This window comes from Rattus norvegicus, chromosome 7, assembly GCF_036323735.1.
Source record: "Rattus norvegicus strain BN/NHsdMcwi chromosome 7, GRCr8, whole genome shotgun sequence".
NCBI lineage: Eukaryota > Metazoa > Chordata > Mammalia > Rodentia > Muridae > Rattus > Rattus norvegicus.
The window spans coordinates 51,978,188-51,997,918 of NC_086025.1; the positions used below are offsets into that span (position 1 = coordinate 51,978,188).

General features: G+C 35.8%; 1 protein-coding gene across 3 annotated transcripts in view; it reads right to left on the minus strand.

Moving 5' to 3' along the window:
• Trhde (thyrotropin-releasing hormone degrading enzyme) overlaps window positions 1-19,731 on the minus strand; it is a 407,371-nt gene that overhangs the window by 148,715 nt on the left and 238,925 nt on the right. The window contains exons 6-7 of one of the 3 annotated variants that reach the window (XM_039079685.2): window positions 13,951-14,088; window positions 1-6,684 (exon numbers count right to left, since the gene is read on the minus strand). The exon at window positions 1-6,684 is cut by the window's left edge and continues 7,333 nt beyond it. The exons of 1 other annotated variant lie outside the window; for it this stretch is intronic. In XM_039079685.2, coding sequence (XP_038935613.1) covers window positions 6,649-6,684; window positions 13,951-14,088 — 174 coding nt within the window. In that variant the 3' untranslated portion in view covers window positions 1-6,648. The remainder of the gene's footprint in view (window positions 6,685-13,950; window positions 14,089-19,731) is intronic. One more of the 3 variants, NM_001108991.2, reaches the window with a different exon arrangement.

The following is a 19,731-nucleotide window of genomic DNA, read 5'->3' on the forward strand; positions in this document are numbered from 1 at the left end:
CCCACTTTCCACCAAGTTTCCCCCCCGGACTTATTCTATCTGCACTGTGTCTATCTTGTTTCCTCTTCTTGGTGAAATTCAAACATCCTTTCTTAGGTCCTCTCTATTAGTTTCTTTTGGTCTGTAGACTGTAGCATGGCTATCCTGTACTTTATTGCTATTACCACTTATAAGTAAATACATACCATATCTGTCCTTCTTTGTCTGGGTTACCTCACTCAGGATGATACTTTCTAATTCTGTCCATTTGTATTCAAATTTCATAGTCATTAAATATCTGAGTAGTAGTACATTGTGTAAATGTATCACACTTTCTTTATCCATTCCTCAATTGAGGAACATCTAGGTTGTTTTCATTTTCTGACTATTAAAAAAAAAGCTTCTATGAACACAGTTAAGCAAGTGTCCTTATAGAATGGTAGACCATCTGCCCAGGAGTTATACAGCAGGGTCTTGAGGTAGAACTATTCCCAATTTTCTGAGAAAATGATAAATTGATTTCCAAGGTGGTTGTACAATTTGGACTCTCACCAGCAATGTAAAAGTGTTCCCCTTTTCTCTACATCATTACCTGCATGAGTTGTCACTTGAGTTTTTTATTTTAGCCATTTTGGAAAGGCATAAAATGGAATCTCAAAGTACTTTTGATTTGCATTTCCCTCATGACCAAGGATGTTGAACATTTCTTTAAGTGCTTCTCAGCCATTATAGATTCCTCTGTTTATCTCTGTACCCCATTTCAATTGGGTTATTTGGTTTTTTGGTATCTAATCAAGTACAAGTGGATCAAAGATTCTAGCATAAAGCTAGATACACTAAATCTGATAGAAAAGGAAGTAGAGAATACCCATGAATGCATAGGTACAGGAGACAACTTCTTGAACAGACAACCAAAAACCCAGGTACTAAAATTAACAATTAATAAATGGGACTGCATGAAACTGAAAAACTTTTGTAAAGCAAAGGATGCTGTCAATAGGGCAAAATGGCAGCCTTCAGAATGATGTAAGTTCTTCACCAATCCAATATCTGTCATTTAATAACCCTATATCCAAAATAAATTCTTAAATTATTATAAATGAGTTTTTTAATTTGAAGACTCCATCCTTGTTTCCCCTTTTCTTTCATCATTGGTCTTTGATCAGTAGAACAAACTATAAGTCTAGGACCTTGCTTCTTAAGCCTTTGAAATTTGCTTTCTCCCTTCCAGCTATAGCAGAAACTTATCATCCTAAAAAAAATCTAGACACAAGAAGCCAACTTTACCTATTCTAACTTTAGTCTGGAGAAATATACAGTGGCTTTTCTCTGACTCTTTTCATTTTTCATCTTTTGTCACGTCTCCTTCAATACTCTTTATAAAATAACTTGAAATGCAAAAACCACTTGTATGAATGACCTTGGATAACCTAGAGCCCCATTCCTTCCTGAGACTTACTGTAGCAGCCTCCAAGCTTCATGGGATTAGAGCCACATATAGTGGCAGGGTAAGCACATTACAGAAATTAAATACTCTTTTATAGCTCCATTTATACTAATTGAAATGTTTCCTATTCTTAATTATAACTGTTGGTAGAAACTAGCATGTCTGAGCCATTGTAAAAGTCATCCAAATTGTGCTTTTCCCAATACACTGAAGAACTGTACTTGACAGCAAAAGCAGCAGCAGTAACTTGCATGGTGAATGTCTTCAAGGACTCACCCTGCGCTGGGGCTACTCTTCATAAACTGGTGACCACCCGTCTTTCACAGAGACAACACAGAAAAGAGCAGAAGAATAAAGCCCAAGCCAACAGCTTCCCCTTCTAAGGCACTGCAGCACAGTGATGAAGACAGTTTCATGCAGCAGATAGATTACAAAGCAGCGATCTAAATCAGCAGTACCAACAAGTCAATGTGATGCCCAAAGTGCAGGGAGGTAAGTAAGCCTCCCTGCATTAATTGGGCAGTCACACTATTGAATAACTAGCTACCTATTTTCATCACATTCATATTTTTCTTTCAGTTCTATGATTTATATGGCAAATCAGAAAGGAACATCTAATAGGCAGAAGAATACAGAAAATAGAATGTCTTAAGTATTTGGTCTTTAATGAGAAAAAAGAAAAAGGAAAAAAAAGACACATCCAAGCAGTGATGAATCTGTCAAACATGTATGTGAAAGACACTTTCCCTTCCATCAGCCAAATGCACAAATTAATAATTTACCAGGAAGTAGTAAAGGCATTTATCAAAAAAAGTCAATATAACTATCTCTTTCTACTTTGCACATTTTCTTTCCAAGGTCATAAAAGAAAGACATTTTGACATCATCCCTGGCCAAGAACAAAGCTCAGAGAGTGTAAAGTGGGTTCAGTGCAGAAATTCCATTGATGATTTGTAGCAGATGATCAGTAGACCCTTCAGAGACAGATGGGAATTATCTTTAGATTTTATAATATTGCCTACGGAGCAAGTGGTTGCTTTCTTGGCCATTCAGATATCTGTGTTTAAGGCAAAAATGAGAAACTGGGTTTTCCACCCATAAGTGTGTGAATGTAAAATTGATTTCAGAAACTATGAATTTTTATCTCATTGTCTATTATGCACTATGAAGTAAGATCAGAAGGAATTTTTTTAAGTAGCCCTCCAATTTAGCTAGCTAATTTGAGGGCAGATTTTTCTATTTTATTCTTAAATACTATCAAAGAATAAAATTTTTTCTATAGCTCATATTGGAATACTTAATTCCCTTTTATGTCAAGAAGCTCTTTCTGATATTAACTTAGATGTCTTTCAGTAATTTGGGGCCATTTATCTTCCTTTGACCTTGATGTTGACAGGAAAGCAGTGAACAGGCTAGCTATAGTGACCATTTATATGTTAGTGCCAATTATGGAGCAACCTCTTAGCCCTGGAGCCTCCAGGGGATTCATATGTACATTCTTAACCTGTCCTGACAGACTCTATCTTTAAATGCTTCTAAATCAATCTCCCCCTTCCTCTCATCTTTTATGCCTCTCTCTCTCTCTCTCTCTCTCTCTCTCTCTCTCTCTCTCTCTCTCCTTCTTTTCTTTGCCCTTCTTTTGCCCTCTTTCCTCTCTTCTCTTTCTCCTTTGGCTATTTTTTTAGTCATTAAGCTTGCTCACATTTTAATGAGAAGATCATAACCACTGATTAATATTTCCTAGATTTTATAAGCCTTGCTGTATTTATCTGTCAACACATTACTTACCTTAAAATATTAGTGTTTGATTCACAAAAAAAAATTCCTTACCTGCTGTGTCTAGAAAGATTGTAAGGTCAATAGCGTTTCCTGACACAGCAAAAGTATCTAGTAGAACAGGATCCTGAGTTATTATTGAGATGTGGATTTCCACTCTGACACCCAGGAGCTTGAACACATCACTAAATTCTCCAGGTTTCTGCTCACTCCTATATGTCTTAGAGGTAGTGCCATTTACATTACTGGATGAAAGATTAAAGAAGATACTGGGTGGTTTCTGGCAGATCCTCAAAGAACACCCGATGCTATCATTAGCTATTATTGAACTCTATGTAACTAAAAGTCCAACCTTTTACAGAAAGGATTGCAGGTGCTGCAGTCAATCAATGTACACATCAACTACTCTATACCATTTATGAATGTGTTAAAGAGGTCAAAATAGTTATTCATTTGATGGGTCATATATAGTAGTTGACTACAGGTAAAGAAATTAAAGCCTGTAAGGAGAATCCATTTGGAAAGGTCAGAGCTGCAAAGGTTTGTCCAGTGGGAGGATGACAGTGCGGGAGGCAGGAGAATGAAGAGAAAAAAGAAAGAAGAGATAATCTGACAGACAGGTCTTACAAGCCCCAGCACAGTCAAACCACACAAAACAGAACACATCAGAAAAGAGTCTGGCAAAGTCAACATTCCCTACACCTCTGAAACTCACATGTTGTTGTGCCTGAAACTCATTAAGGGGCTTTGATTTCCCCAATTCCAATAGCCAGAAGTCATCTTTGCCTTTAAACACCATGATATTTCTACTATTTTACTTTATTCTTGAGACAGGGCCAAGCCACATCACTCTAGCTGGCCTGAAACCTGCTGCATAGACCAGGTTGGCCTTGAAGTTTCAGTAATTTTTCTACCTCAGCTTCCACACAGTGCTGAGATTGTATATATTTAAATGGGTAAGACACACATCACACTAGATAAATGTGTAATTTGTTAGAAAGTGACCACCATCATGGGGCAGAACAAGTGGATTAAAATAAAAGATTAGAAGGAAAATAAGTATGAGGTCATTGCTTTGATAAAGTCTCTTTCAGAAAGTGAAGTGTGAAGAAAGCTTCCCAGGAGCAATCCAGCTATTGTTGGGAAAAACAATATTATCTATAGATGGAATAAGCAGATCAAAGGCCTAATGTGGGTTGAATAGATAGACAACAGACATCAATGAGAGGACAGACCTGAGAATTCAGAAGCAAAAGAAAAGAGTTCTCACAGAACTCTAGTGGGGCAAAGAAGTGGTACAATTTGACTCAGTTCTAGAAAGCTCTCTCTGTGTGCTCCATTAAAGGATACTTCTGCCTTATCTGGCAGTTATTCAGACAAGTATGTCACAGGGTTAATACTGGGAAGTCAGAATTTTTGGAAAGAGTTGACATCAGAAGTGGGGTTTCAGATAATCAGGATGTGAGGGTTGGAAGTGGCCTAAGAAACTGAAGTTGCTACATTTAGAGGTTGTTCATACCACAACTCGTTTGAGGATTTGGTTGTCTGAAAACTATTTTGTAGATACAAGCCCAGAACTGAAGCTTACATTTATCTCAAATGCTGTCTCATCTACTTGCTAGAAGCACAACCCTGGGTGGCTATGTAACTAAATCTCAATGTTCACAGTAAGTGAAAATGCTTGCATCCCAAGGCTTCTGTTGGGAATAAATGCTGTGACGCATCTGAAGCAGTTCACAAGAGTTTTGTGTCTGTAGCAGCTCATTAAAGGACATGCATGACTCCTTATTACAATAATGCTAATTAGAGCCATTAGCTTAATTTCTTGGGCTTTGTATGGACTATTTGGTTACATTTTTAAAGGAAGACGGAGTTTTACTCCAACAGGAGGCATGCTGGATACATGTTCCCTCTGCCTCTTCACCATAGCTTGCCTGAGATGGCACAGCGGGAGGCTCGTAGGTATCAAAGGATGATGCACAAAAACTCATGCTTGGTCTTTATGTCAAAGGATGTGAGAACCATAAAAATATTTTGTCAAATTCTAGTTATAGAATATACCAGAATAATCTCACAAATTCAATCTCTATTACCAATTCCTTTTCAAAAAGTGGGGTCACCAGGCTATTCTGGGATTTCTCTTCCCGACAAATCCCTTTCTTTTTAATACTATGTAACATTTGTTTAATCTTCATAATAAACCCGCTCATATCAGAGTTTCTGAAAAACTGTTCCTGCTTTTAAAGGATCCTCTTTAAAATGCTGAAGTCATCGTCTAATTTGTTCTTCTCTTGGAGCTTGCAGCAGCCCCTCCACCTTGGCATCATATGTAAATTTAATGAGCACTCACTCACTTTCATCATCCAGGTCATTGGGTCATTGATTCTTATTTCCCTGTGTGCTTTTAGAGCAGAGATGCTGTCTCCAACCATCTTTCACATCCTTTCTTGTCTGTGGATAGCCCTTGCTACTTTTTGTTACCTTTTTGAATAAATGCTTCTTCATTTTCCAATCATAAACTCACTTGTTATTTCATTAGATCTATATTTTTTATAATACAGTGGCTATCACACTTTTTCTGTTATAAAAGAGAATTTGGGGAAGTTATTTTTAATACTAGCCTTGGGAGTACTCAGGATGAACATCTCTCAGTATTTCTTCAAAGATCTTCAATTTTCAAACTCAACTTCACAAGGTTGAGATAGAAGTTGGAACTGATCTCCTAGTTCTAACCTCCATTTTTCTATAACTCTTTATTCTCTTGATATATATATATATATATGCAAATTATTTAAAGTGAAATGAAATTATAATTCTAGAGGAATAAAAACATAGGTAGAAATAATTAGGACATTATTAAAGAAATAGTTATATATAATGATAAGGCAGAGAATCAAATGCAATGAGGGGTTGGCTCAGGGCCAAGCTTAGTGTTGACACTAACAGATCTTCAGCGACAGAACCACAGAATGGTAGCTGATTGGGTTTTTTGATGTTGTTGTCGTTCTTGTTTTTTCAAACTAAATGCTACGTAAAATAACTACAAAATGTTTACTATTTACATTTCTTGTCTCTAGTCTAAATTGTCTAGATCGAGCATTTCAATTCTATGTCTACTATATCTATAGTGTTGTTTTATACTAAAAACATATTTAAACTGTGACATATCTCCTTTAAGTACTTCTTTTGATCTACTTGACTTGCAGTACTCACTGTAAGCTCCCCGTGACAGAAGAGCTTTGCTAGTTCATATCCAGCTTGTCCAGCTTGAAGTCTACTACCCCAAACCCTTGAGCTTTGTGTGACTGCATATGGCTCCTTCGTGCTCCCAAGAATTTCCATGGTGATTCATTTTTGAGCCTTCTTTACAGAATGAGCTTCCTGCCAATTCTTCCACAGTAGAAGATAAACACTAGCCTATACTGACCGTCCAGAATATTATGTCCTCATAGATGTGATATTAGTCCATCAAACTTGGTCACCTAATTGAAATAAAACAGAGTATTTGAGAGACAGACAAAGTTTCTATATGGAAATAAGGAATTTTTCTTTAAGTATATTGAGATCACAACATCAATGACCTGATTAGGCTAACCTAGTCTGATGCCACCTACCTAAAACATTAATGATGAGATAGAGCAAATGAACTGAAGAAAGGTTGGTTTCTGATGGCATGGTTCAAATATCCCACTTTGCTGTCCTACAGTTATTACTATCCCCAAATTTATCAATGAACTTAGTGCACAATTTTTCCTATTGTTAGTGTTGTTACACTTGGGTTTCTTCATTTAAAATTAAATATTTACATGCTATTGTATTCATTATTTCTATGACTTTTCTCCTCCTTGTCTTATTATTATATCCCCAGGACTCTGTAGAAAGTGCCTAGATTATAGGCAGGAGCTTGTGTGCTCATGCTGGAAAGATTGCAACAGCCAAGCTTCCTAATCAAATATAATGATGATGGACACTGTTTCTAAACCCTTATTTTCTTAAAAACATCCCTGAGTTGACTAACATTGTGTGCTACTCTTTAGAATTAAAATAATAGTAAAAACTACATATGGTGACTATAAGAATTAAAATATTAGGTTATAAAACATTGGCACATTTTCTAGCACAGACTGAACAATCAATGAACATTAACCATTATTACTTATTTATGTCTAATCATCATTGTAACTACTCAGATGTCCTAGAATAGAAAAGTTTCCCATTCCACCTATAGGTTAAGGTGAAATTATAGGATCATTGTATATTGAACGTATATATGTATGGATATATGTATGTACATACACATGCATATATACATATTTATTTACATACACATATATACACACCACATGTATGTGTGCTTGCGTGCGTGTGTGTGTGTGCACTAACATAGGTGTATATGGATGAATGCATAGTCATACTTCCCATAATATATATAGATATAGACATAGATATATGTGTGTGTGTGTGTGTGTGTGTGTGTGTGTGTGTGTGTGTAGTAAGAACTTAATTAAAGTCAATGAGGAGAAGTAAACTAAGATACTGAACATATAGCAAGGTTTGATGCTGACCTCAGCAATGTGAAGTCCCTAATACTTCAGTCTAAGGTTCCAATTTTCTCCATTTTCTACATTCACATTTAAAGATTACTTTTTAGATGCGGCAGCAACTAGCCGAACTATTCTTTTTACCAAGTCTTTGGAATCATGAGTTATTAAGGACAAAGAAAAAGAACAGAAGGAGGAGGGGGTAGAATGCTCATCATGTAAGCATAATAATCCAATGGGCACAAAAGGACCCTGAAGGAGCCTAAGCCAGGTCTGCTGCATATATGTTATGGCTGTGTAGCTTGGTTTTCTTGTGAGACAGTGGAAGTGAGGTATGTTCTGACTCCTTTGGCTGCTCTTGGGACCCTTTCCTCCTTCTGTGTTGCCTCACCCAGCCTTGCTATGAGTGTTTGCACTTAGCTTTACTGTAACTTGCCATGTCCAGTTGCTATCTCTGGGAGGCCTGCTCTTTGCAGAAGAGAAATAAAGAAGCAGTGGATCTCAAGAAGAAGACAGGTGTATGTGGCTGCGAGAGGAGCGGGGGAGGAAATTTTGGTTGGGAACTAATATATCAGAGAAGAATAATTTAAAAAAAGACTATAGAGACCTGAAATAGTTCTGTCAATGAACTAAGCCTAATTGGCAATTGTAGAATACTCTTGCCAACATCAATGTACACACAGAACACCAAGTAATACCAATTTCAACAAATATAAGAAGAGTCTAATCATATAGTATATATTCAATTTTTATATCAGAAGTCAGAAATAAACAGCATAAACATTTCTGTTAAACTTTAAGTACTAGGAAATTAAAAACCTACTCTAAATAACTGAAGTAACTTAAAAATTAAACATAAAAGTATAAAGGGCAAGTAAATGGAATGGAAGGCTCAGTATAAGTACTAAACTTTAAAAGACTTCCCTGGATGTAAATCTATAAGGAAAAGTCATAGAAAAATAATAGAAAAATATTAAAAATTAAAACCGATAAATGGAGTTTTGTGTTAGGACCCCTGATGTGTATATTAAGAAATTATAAAAAAAATTAAAGAAGGATTAGAAAACAAGGTTTAAGTATTGAGAAGGAAATAATCATTATAGAGGTCATCTATAAAAGAGGTAACAACATTAAAAATTAATGGTATCAAAATGTTTTTTGAGAAGATAAAAATGCTTATAAATTTTAAGTAACATAACCAGGCAAAAGGAGTAACACACAATTGAAAAGCTTCTGGAATGGGCTGACATCATTTGCGATTGTGTAGCAATTAAACAAGGAAGAAAACTAAGTAGAATGTATGTCAACAAGTTAAACATCTTAGATAAAATAGAACCAATCCTTGAAACAGAAACAGAGTATCAAATGTCACTCAAGCTTAAATTAAAAATTGAAACATACATGCTTTGAAAAGGAAAGTAAGTTCTCAATTTTTTAATGATTTTCATAAAGTAAATTACAAGTCTGTATTGCTATCCTAAGAAAACAATTAAACATTTTTTAAAAAAATTTTAAAATACAAAACTGTTAGAAAACTGAAAATGAGAATAAGCTACCATTTTATGATTTGTTCAAAAACATCATAAAAATATAAAAGACAGCAACAAGAGAGATAACTACCAACTGAGATTACCAAGGCCAAAGACCACCAATATACCCATTGAACATTGGTATGGTATGTCTAGATGTGGGTTTAGAAAGTTATTCGTACGATGGGTTCCAACAAAAATATGGACTGGATACTGTTTGTCAGCCATTCACAGAAGACTGAAAACTTGAAGTCAATCAATTAAACCTGAGACATAAATAAACTAAAATGGTAAAGGAAATGGAGTTATCGTGATACATGAATGGGACTTGATTGAATCTTCATCCCATTCTGATTAAAACTGAACACTCTAGGAAGACAATACAACACAATAAAGGGTATCTATAAAAATTTAGAGATACCCAGTGCCAGGCACAAGTGACTTTCCTATGAGTGATTAATGAGGGAGGCCTATTGAAAATAAGCTACAGTTATTGGACGACCATGGAGAGAACAGCTACATTTACTCCTTTAATGCCATCCTCTGGTTTGGGGGATGCTGTGAAAGAGGGAAAGAAGGAGTATAGGAACCAGAAGATGAGGAGGGGAGCGTGAAATGTCCTTTAGACATCACATGCTGGTGAACTCACAGCAAACTTTTCATAACTGCCAAGATTTGCACAAAATCAAGCCAATACAGACCTCCAACATGCATTGCCATTGGGCTACCAAGCTTTCCTTTTGGCTGAGGAGCTCTTGGCAACTGATGGCTAACAGGGGAGGGAAAGTTCCTTTTCTTTTTGAGTGTGACACTGGTAGTTTGTTCATGGTGCAGTGGGTGGTGCCATCCCTTAGTTCAGATAAATTTAAAAATACACACATAAATAAATTAACGAATAGGGGGCGTGATTTTAGAAGGAAGATGTCATTGGAGTTCTTTATAGTAATTGGACAGGGCAGGAGATGGAAGGATATGACCAAGATAAATTTTATTCATGTACAAAAATGTCAAAAAATGGTTTTATAGGGCTACAACAGGCAGATTTTTCATTAGCCAACAAAGCAATCCTGGTCAAAAAAAGAAGTTACAGTTATTTTAATGTTTGAAGTCTAAAAAGTGTTATTCTAACTTTAAAAGATTTTTATATGTATGTGTGTGTGTTTTCATGCATATCTATCCATGTAACACGTGCATACAGTGCCCTCAATGGCCAGAATACATTGTTCAATGGCCTGAAAATAAAGTTACAGATAGTTTTGAGCCACCATATGAGTGCCAGGAATCCAATCTTGATCCTCTGGAAGAGTAACCAGTATCCTTAACCTCTGAGCTATCTCTTCAGCTCCACAAAGTTTATTCTATATAAACAACAAAAAATCTCAGAAACAAAAATTTAAAATACTATGTCTAATAGCTCACAATGTGAAATGTCAAGATAAACATATACAGTGGCTTGAAAGATTGCCATAAACTACACAGTTTAAAGAACGTGTTGAGGAAATGAGCGAATGGAGAAGTCCACTCTGTCCTTTAAAGCAGTATTGTTAAGGTATCAGTTTCTATAGGATGGTGTCATTATGCAGCAAGGCAGGTCCAGGATAAAGTGAAGTCTATCACTGGATGAGAAGTAAGGATAGGTGGGGAAAAGTCCAGGAAGGAGGGAGGAGGAGGAGTGAGGGAAGGAAGATGGAGACAGAGAAGGAGGAGGATTCTGAACCAGGTGGTCTAGGTCAATTTTATCTTGTCTAGGTGGGTGGTTTCTATCTTTATTAATTGACATTGAATTTATTGTGTGAATGCATTGTAGATCGAGGATTTAACATATAAATCTAACTGTTAAACTACAAGTTTCTAGAGCTTTGATTTTACTGGCTACAGGGGATGTGCGCAAAGTTCCCAGTGGGCAGAGAGACAACCTGTCTCAGTTCTGGAAGCTGTGCTAGGCTATAGAATGCCTGGGGCTAGCGTGGCAGGGTGCCATGTTAGAATGGCCCACGGAACACAATGTGTGTGTGTGTCAGGCATGGTAAGAACCCACCAAGGGGACAGCGTGTGCAAACGGCTGACAGAGAAACAGCCAGAGCATGTGGATCGAAGTGAGAATGCACGGGTACAGGTAGCTGCAGATCCGTTTTTTTTTTTTTATTTTATGGCGACAAATTTCCTCAATTGTCTTATTAATACAACACAATCCTTACAATTCCAGTGTAAGTTTTGCAGGAACTATCAGACCTGTTTCTGTGCAAATGCAAAAGGTTGCAAATGAATGAAGAACTTTGAAAGAAGGCCAGACGAAGAACTAACATGGTCTTACTTCACGGTTTAATTATAAGCAAACAGCAGTCTTGACTGCCGGATGCCAAAACACAGAATAAGTCCAGAAATTAACCCACGTGGGTATGGTTCACTATTTCTCAGCACTGCACAATGGCAACTCAAGGAAGAAAGGACAGACTTTGTTGACGAGTTGTTTCATCTTAATCCAAATTCTCTCTGGTAATGTAGAGAAAATGTAACACGATTTACAAAGCTGTGGAAACTCATGCAACTTACCAAACTCTGGAAACTGGGAAGGTACAAGACATTACAACCCTATGAGATACATAAACAGAATAGAGATGGGAATGTAGACTCTGCAGCTAGCAAAGATGCCTAAGGTCATGCTGAGCCTGGGGCAGTAATATTTTCAATAGGCAAACACAGAAACAGCTCATTTCTTTTGTGAAGTAAATAAACAAACTGGTTGCATACCTATAAATTGTCAATGTGTATGTATCGAGATAAATATAATGAGGGAAAGAAGGACAATTAAACAATATATATTGTTTGTATCAGACTACTAGAAATGCAAACTAATTCGCTTTGAGATAATCAGTGTGGAAAAGGTGGGACTTAAATTGGGGCTGAGAAGATTTTAGCATGATGTCCATATTCTTTACTTGATTGGCAAGGTATTTTCATGGTCTATTTTTGTTAGCAGCTATCTAGCTGTACCTTTTTCAACACGTTCAATTTATTGTAAAATTGTTCCTCAAATATCAGAGGAAAGGCTACATTTTTACTGATGTTTGAAACATAATGATACAGAACTAGTAAAATGTTCATCAGAAACGCTCTCCATGGTAGTCCTGCGAACACAACAGAGGTGGCTGTTTTTTTTCATAATGGTAAACTGCTATGCCTTTCTGACAAAATATAGAGTGTAGCATGAAAATTACCTTATATTCATGTTTACTACTTTCCTATTCTTTGCCTGCTTAAATCATCTTGAAACATTCCTAATGATATGGAAAAGGATTAGGTGTTCCCATATAAAGGTATACTAATAATACATTTGATCAAAATAATATTTTCATGTTTTTATTCATGTTAAAGTAAACTAATAGCCTTTTAGAATCAGGAGTGAGAAAAATAGCTAGATATATTACTATCGCATTGGAATGTCTTAGTAAATTATTTTCTAGGTTATACATAAAATATTACTATTACTGAATAAGTTAAATATATAATAAACCAAACTTAGCAAAAAAAATAATCTCATATAAAATTAATGTAAGCATAATAACTATATCATGAGCATATAGCTGATATTATTCCTCAAAATATGAAAAGCACTCTACTTGATCAAATACAATGACATTTTTAATTAACAAAACACCTTTATACACTATTGCCTACATCATTAACTAGTAACTATTTAGAGAATCATTACTAAACACAAAAATGAAGTATTTACATTAGCTTAATCAGAACAGCAGGAACTACTGGTAAATTATTTTATCTCTAATATTCACAAATAAATATATTTCATAGCAAAATAAACTTAGTAATTTTTTAAAACTTATGACATCAATAATATCTACATAGACATTTCCAATAAATGTAATTAAATTTACACTAAAAATAACATGAGTCTTACCTTCATTTTGACCAGTAAGGGACTAGTAAATGACAAGGCTAATATATACATCCTCATGCAAAAATTAAATCAAGGATCGAGATTTAAGGATAAATCCTAATCCTTTTAGCAGTGAAAAAAATTCAATTGAATTTAGTCACTGGTTCAATTTTTTCTCACTCATTCAAAAACCTTTTAATTTTTATTTACTTTGGCATTCCATCTGGCTTTGTTCCCCAAAACTCTGTTAAAAATTACTTAAAAGATGCAGCTGTTCTGGAATTGTCTAGACCCATTTCCATAAGTCAATCAAGTATTTAGGGGTTGGGGATTTAGCTCAGTGGTAGAGCGCTTGCCTAGGAAGCGCAAGGCCCTGGGTTCGGTCCCCAGCTCCTAAAAAAAAAGAACCAAAAAAAAAAGTATTTGGGGAGCACTGGCATAAAGAGTTTGTCACTAGTGAGGCCAACATTCTTAATACTAAACACTGACATTTACATAAAACCATTTGTACAGCAATTTTAAATGAAGTTCCCAAACATTTATTCATTAATACTTTTAATATTCCCATGCACTGTTTGGCAAACATTCAATTCTATTTTACTCAATTTCAGAGAGGTTTTATTCCTAAGATGACATGAACCTAATAATTCCTTTCCTATTTGCGATCCATTTTCATTCACTAGAAAGACTAGAAAAACATAAGACTTCTAGCATGAAGTGCATCATCTATCCCAATAGTGAAAAAAAATCTCTATAGCATGTGGCTCTTAACTATCCCACCTTTTTGTATGCGATCCAGTCAAACACTTTGTCAATATCTGTTGCCCGTAGCACTTCCTGTGATACTGGATGGGAACTGGCCAACCCGTCAAGCAGCATCACTTCATGCAGAACATCTGTCAGAAACCTCTGCTTTTCCTGGAATACAGCAGATTGGGTAATATTATAGGTGATTCATGGCTGGGGGACGATGTGCCAGACAACGTGAACAGCGTGTGTGTCACTTAACTGATGGTGCTCATCAGTATTACGCCGTGAGACTCGGATCTAAAGGAAGCTCAGTAAATAAAACAACCCCTTAGGATAGTATAAAATAAAGACAGTTGATTTAAACATAACATGAAACAAAATCAATAGGCTACTGTATGCCCTAAGCAATAAGAGGAGCAGGCTGTTTGATCAGTGCATAAAGCAAGAGTGAAGAGTGGAGACAGAGCAAGAATAACATGAGAGTTTGTTCATGTATTTTGCAGGATGTAGACGGAAATTCCAGTCTCGAATAATATTTACTGGTCAAGTCAATGCAGGAATCTTATCTGTTCAAACTACTAGACCTAGTTTCATTAGAACAGGTTAATCTCTCTCTCTCTCTCTCTCTCTCTCTCTCTCTCTCTCTCTCTCTCTCTCTCTCTCTCTCTCCCTGCTCTTATATCCCACCATACAAATTATTTTCCACAGAAAAGTGGAAAGGTGTTGGGTGGAAAGGTGTTGGGTGGGCAACCACAATGCATACAGCAAAATCCATTGCTTTCCTCACACCATAGTGTGTGAGGATATGTACACACACATTTAGATCAAAGGCCATAATGCTGACATCGCACAGTCTTAATAATCTATCACTAAGAAGTACTGAAAACTACCGAAATCAGGAACCCTCCTCTATTTACTACATTTCTCTGATAACAGCAGACTTGCTATATTAAAAATGAGCTGTAGAGAAAGGTACATTTTTGGTTTCAGAAATTCTGCTTTAAAGAAACAGTTTGGATGCTGTTGACAAAAATGCTGCCAGCTATTAGGCCTTCTGGCCACCTGGCTTCACGGATGGAGGAAGAGACAGAAAAATAAGTTGCAAAAGATAACAAGCCTAAATAACCCCCTAGATAGCTAAAGACTGAGGAGTATCATTACTGAGATTAAAGACTCCAATGCTTAAATTACTCCACCTAATTCTGAACTCAGAGAGCCTGTGTGCTCTGAGAAATCAGATAAACACTGTATTATTTTGGATTGAGTTGTAATTTCGAGCTGAGAGCACACCAATCACAGGACCTAAAGAAAGGGAAACAGAGAAGGAATATGGTATAGGAAGGAAAGTTAACTGAGCATATACTTGGGTGCGCATCAACTATTGCTTATCAACACCAAGTGCATATTGATGACATGAAACTTTAATGAACAGCCCTTGATTTGCAAGACATAAAGTAAACAGGTTTTAAAAGAGAAATCTAAACTCAATTTCAACAAAGGAATATTAATGTTAAAGGAAGTATCAATTATATATGATATATTACCTCATACTTTTGGGAGGAAGCAAAATTAATTCTTGTCTACCTAATATAATTTCAGTTACCATTATTTAACTTTAGCACAGCTAGATCACTCGTAAATGATTTGCCTTCTACCTTATTCAAAAAATCGTATAAAATAATGGAAGAAAAGACTTGTGTGCCAAAATAGGTTGGGAGCTGAGCTCCCGGGGAAGGGAATACATATAAAACACAGAACACAGAATACATTATACTGATGAGGGGAAAAAAGAAAAAGAAACAGACAATTCTAGCCAGAGGCAAACTCAATTTGACAGAAGTATAAATAGTTCACAGGAGAAAGGGCCCTGATTTTTTTTTTAAATAAACACCTACCTCTCTACAAAGTAAGAAACTTTCCAGCTAAAGGATGTATCATTTTCAACAGCAATGGCTCTACAGTATCAACAGCCAGCCTTACCTAGTGTTAGTTAATTTCCTACCATTTATCTAGAGCTATGAATGCTAAAAACTGAAATAAAAGAAGTCGTTTGTGTAATATAAGGTAAGATATGAAATAAAATAGTTGGCTATAGTGAATTAAATAATTTTATTTTATGGATTAAAATTTCCAGAGTGATTTTTAGCAAAGTTATACAATAATAAAATTATCTATGGGAACTTTCTCTAAAGAGGTAGAAATTGATCTGACTTTTAAGTTTTTAAATTCGGTATGTGTGTGCATGTATGTTGTGTCACTGTGTATATAGTATACTCATAGTGATTATGCAATACCTCACTTTTTATTTCACTCCATAATTGAGGCTAGTAGAATTTATGACCTACCACTTTTTAAAGGTAACACATAAAAGAAGTTGGACATGTTAAAATCTTTTAAAAATTCAGTGTTAACAGTAACCATGAATTCCACAGAGATAATGTAGATATTACAATTTTTACATATCTTCATTTCAATAGTTATAGTGATATAAATATCATTAGTTTTCCACTATCTAAAGATGATAGATAGATAGATAGATAGATAGATAGATAGATAGATAGATAGAACAGATATAGATATATTGATTATTGATATGGACTTGAGAACTTTACAGAAACATCTAAGAAAAAGAAAGAGTAAGTGGCCACAGATTTTTTTTATGAAAACCACACATCCATCTTTTTTATTTGCCTATTTATTTCTTCAATAAATATATATTTAATTCACACTCTATAATTGTGGAATAAATGGATGACTAAAGCCTACTTCATAATCTTGAACTCCAGAATAGAAATGAAGTACAATAGAAAGACAGGTACACACCAACACTGTCATAATACAGTGGGTGCTGCAAAACACAGAGGGGGAAATGATTCATTAGTTCAGGAAGGTTTAACAAAGGAAGCAGCATCCAAGAAAGTGGCTGAGGGATGAGAGGGGAAGCAGCTGGAAAGGGGCAAATCCAGGGCAGAGTAAACGTGCAATTAAAAAAGCCACACCACTCAAATCCTCAATTATCATGTTGAAGAGTTTGGTCTTAATAAATGGGCAGAAACACCCACTGTTATAGCTGTGGTATACAAAGTGGCTAATAGAGCCAATAGACAGGAAGTAAACATTATCCTAAGGGAGGGAGTGGAAATGATGTCATAGGACAGTCTGTTGCTGAAGGAGAGTTGGTTTTAAGGGATGGATACTTTAAGCATTTTCCATGCTTTGAAATGACTATGTGGCTTTTCACAATAATAAGATTTAAACAAAAAAATAGGAGATGATAGACAGAAAAGATGGGAAAATAAAGTTTGGAGAACATGAAAAAAATAAATGAGTTTTACACATAATGGAGAAAAGTGACTATGGATGTTCACAAAGAGCCTTCCTGCAAACAACTGCAAGTGAAGACCTGGGTCTTAGACAAATGACTAAATTATCTTTGGGAAATACAGAGTGGTTTTTAAATAACATGGATAGAGACCCAGAATTCACTTTTAAAGTTGATTTAAAATCAGCAGATCATAGACCAGTATTAACTGTATATGTGAAAGAAGTTAAGAATTCTTTACATTTTATTAACTATCTGGGTAATCATACTCCTTGATGCTTCAAACTGGCTTCTGAGTGCACATGTCAAGCCTAAGGCGTTCCATGGGAAGATGGCCACCCTATAAACAGTCGCTGAACTTGGACTGTTAAGGAAGAAGGATACTTAAAGCTGTTGGCTACTTCCTAAAGGATGAGGAATGTTAATGGGATGCAATAACAATCAGGCTTTCAAACTCTGGTACAAAAAAAGAGAGACAGAATAAAAAGGGAAGTCAGAGAGAATGAGATCAGAGAATGCTGCATCAAACTAAAGACAAGGAAGGTAAGGGACAAAGGTGAGACAACTCATGTGGTGGTAAAATATTTATAGACATTTAGAAAGTATGAAAATTCTCAAGGAATACATGAGTTGCATCTGTATGAATCTGAACATAATGACTCTTTTGATATTCCCGTCACAAACGAGTCCTAGCACTGGAAGTAAATACCCACCTTTCTCTGGCCATACAACTTTTGAGACCACACAAACTCATGAAATCTCAGCATCTTCTCTTATTTACAGTTGTGGAGATTAAATGAGTGAGTTAGCTCTCTCTGTATATTTGTGAAGCACCTGCTAGATCCCAGATGACATGCTCGCTTCTAAGGATAAACAGCAATGAATCCTATATTCAAAGACCACACAGGAGTAGAAAGAGAGACGAAGATCAAAACACACATTGAAAACACAACCCGCTTATGTGTGAGACTGGAAGTGGGTTCAGGACACCAACTGGCTACATTGAGAAAGCTGTGATTCCTTATGCCTGAGGGAGGGGGGTAAAGCTTCTAAGCAAGAGTTTAAATTGAAGGTTTAAGGATTATTTAAGTATTCTAAGAATAAATGACAGTAAAGGACATTTGGGGCAAAGAGGAATTTGTTAAAAATCCAAGGAAAGCTTCTAGCATAAGCTCTTGGAGGGTCTGGTTCAGAGAGGTACGTATGACACAGAGTAGGAAGTGAATCACAAGTGATGACAGAGAGGCACCCAGAATCAAAATCTTCAAGGTCCCTTGAAAGCAGTAGTTATATGACATCACAGGACCTGCGCTTTGAGAAGTCTAAGAGGAGGGAGTTGGTGGACTAGAGCAATGTGTGACTAGAAAGAGAAATTGAAAATGATTTCACAATTGAGAAGAAAGAGCACACAATATAGACTTTACTATTGTGATGACAAAATACTGTGCCAGGTATTTCCATAAAATTTAGCCTCATTCTCCGAGAAGCAAGATTAGGCAAATGAAATATATACCTTAGAATCCTGCACGAAAACTCACTGTAGACATAAACAAAACCATGGGCACAGATGTACACCTAAAATAATGAACATGAGTTCAGATATTACACATTTATGCTAATTTTAGATTTATGTGAAGCACTTCCTCATTCTAATTTTTAAATGCCACAATATTCTCTTCCGTAAAGACAGTTGTCTAAGCTCTGGATTCAATCTAATGAGAATGTCTTTTAAAATGGAGAAAGCAGAAGACGGCAAGTTTATATATTTACCGTCCGGCTCATGGAAGATTCTATGTTATGCTCTGGGGAAATATAATAAAAGCACACTTCCCACCTTCCAGCAATGCATTTTGCAGTAGAAAGAACAAGATATGAGTATTTGATATTCTGTGAGGATACAGTATTAGTGGGATAGAGTATTGTAGAAATGAAAAGTAGAATACAGGTTTTAAGAAAAAATGCTGCTAATATCTGTGACCACACTGCCTTAACTCTATCATAAAGAGAAGAATAAATATCTATCATACTTTTATGTTTGAAATATGAGCTCCCACATGATAAAGACTTTTATTATTCTTTGTATTAGCACCCCACACAAGTCAACACTGACCTGAATCTGTTACCTTATAAGAAGCTTGAATGAGGATTGCTAACATACCTATCATTTTAGAGTTAGACATTTTACTCTTGGTTTTCACCACCTATTCACACCATGACAGAACTGAAAAGCAGAGGAGGAAGATCAAGAATTCAAACAATAAAAATAAATACAATGAAGGAAAATAAAATTTTAACCACATAAAATGGCCAACATTACAGTTGTCATAGTTTAGGAACTTATAACACAATGTCCTATTTGTAAAAGTTAGAAATTATTTAGACGTGAGTTCTTATAACATTGAAATAACTTTATGCATTGTAGGTCTTAATTCTGGTTTCCATAGTATTTTAAGAGAATTTTAAGCATTCTATTTGAAACAGATTTATTT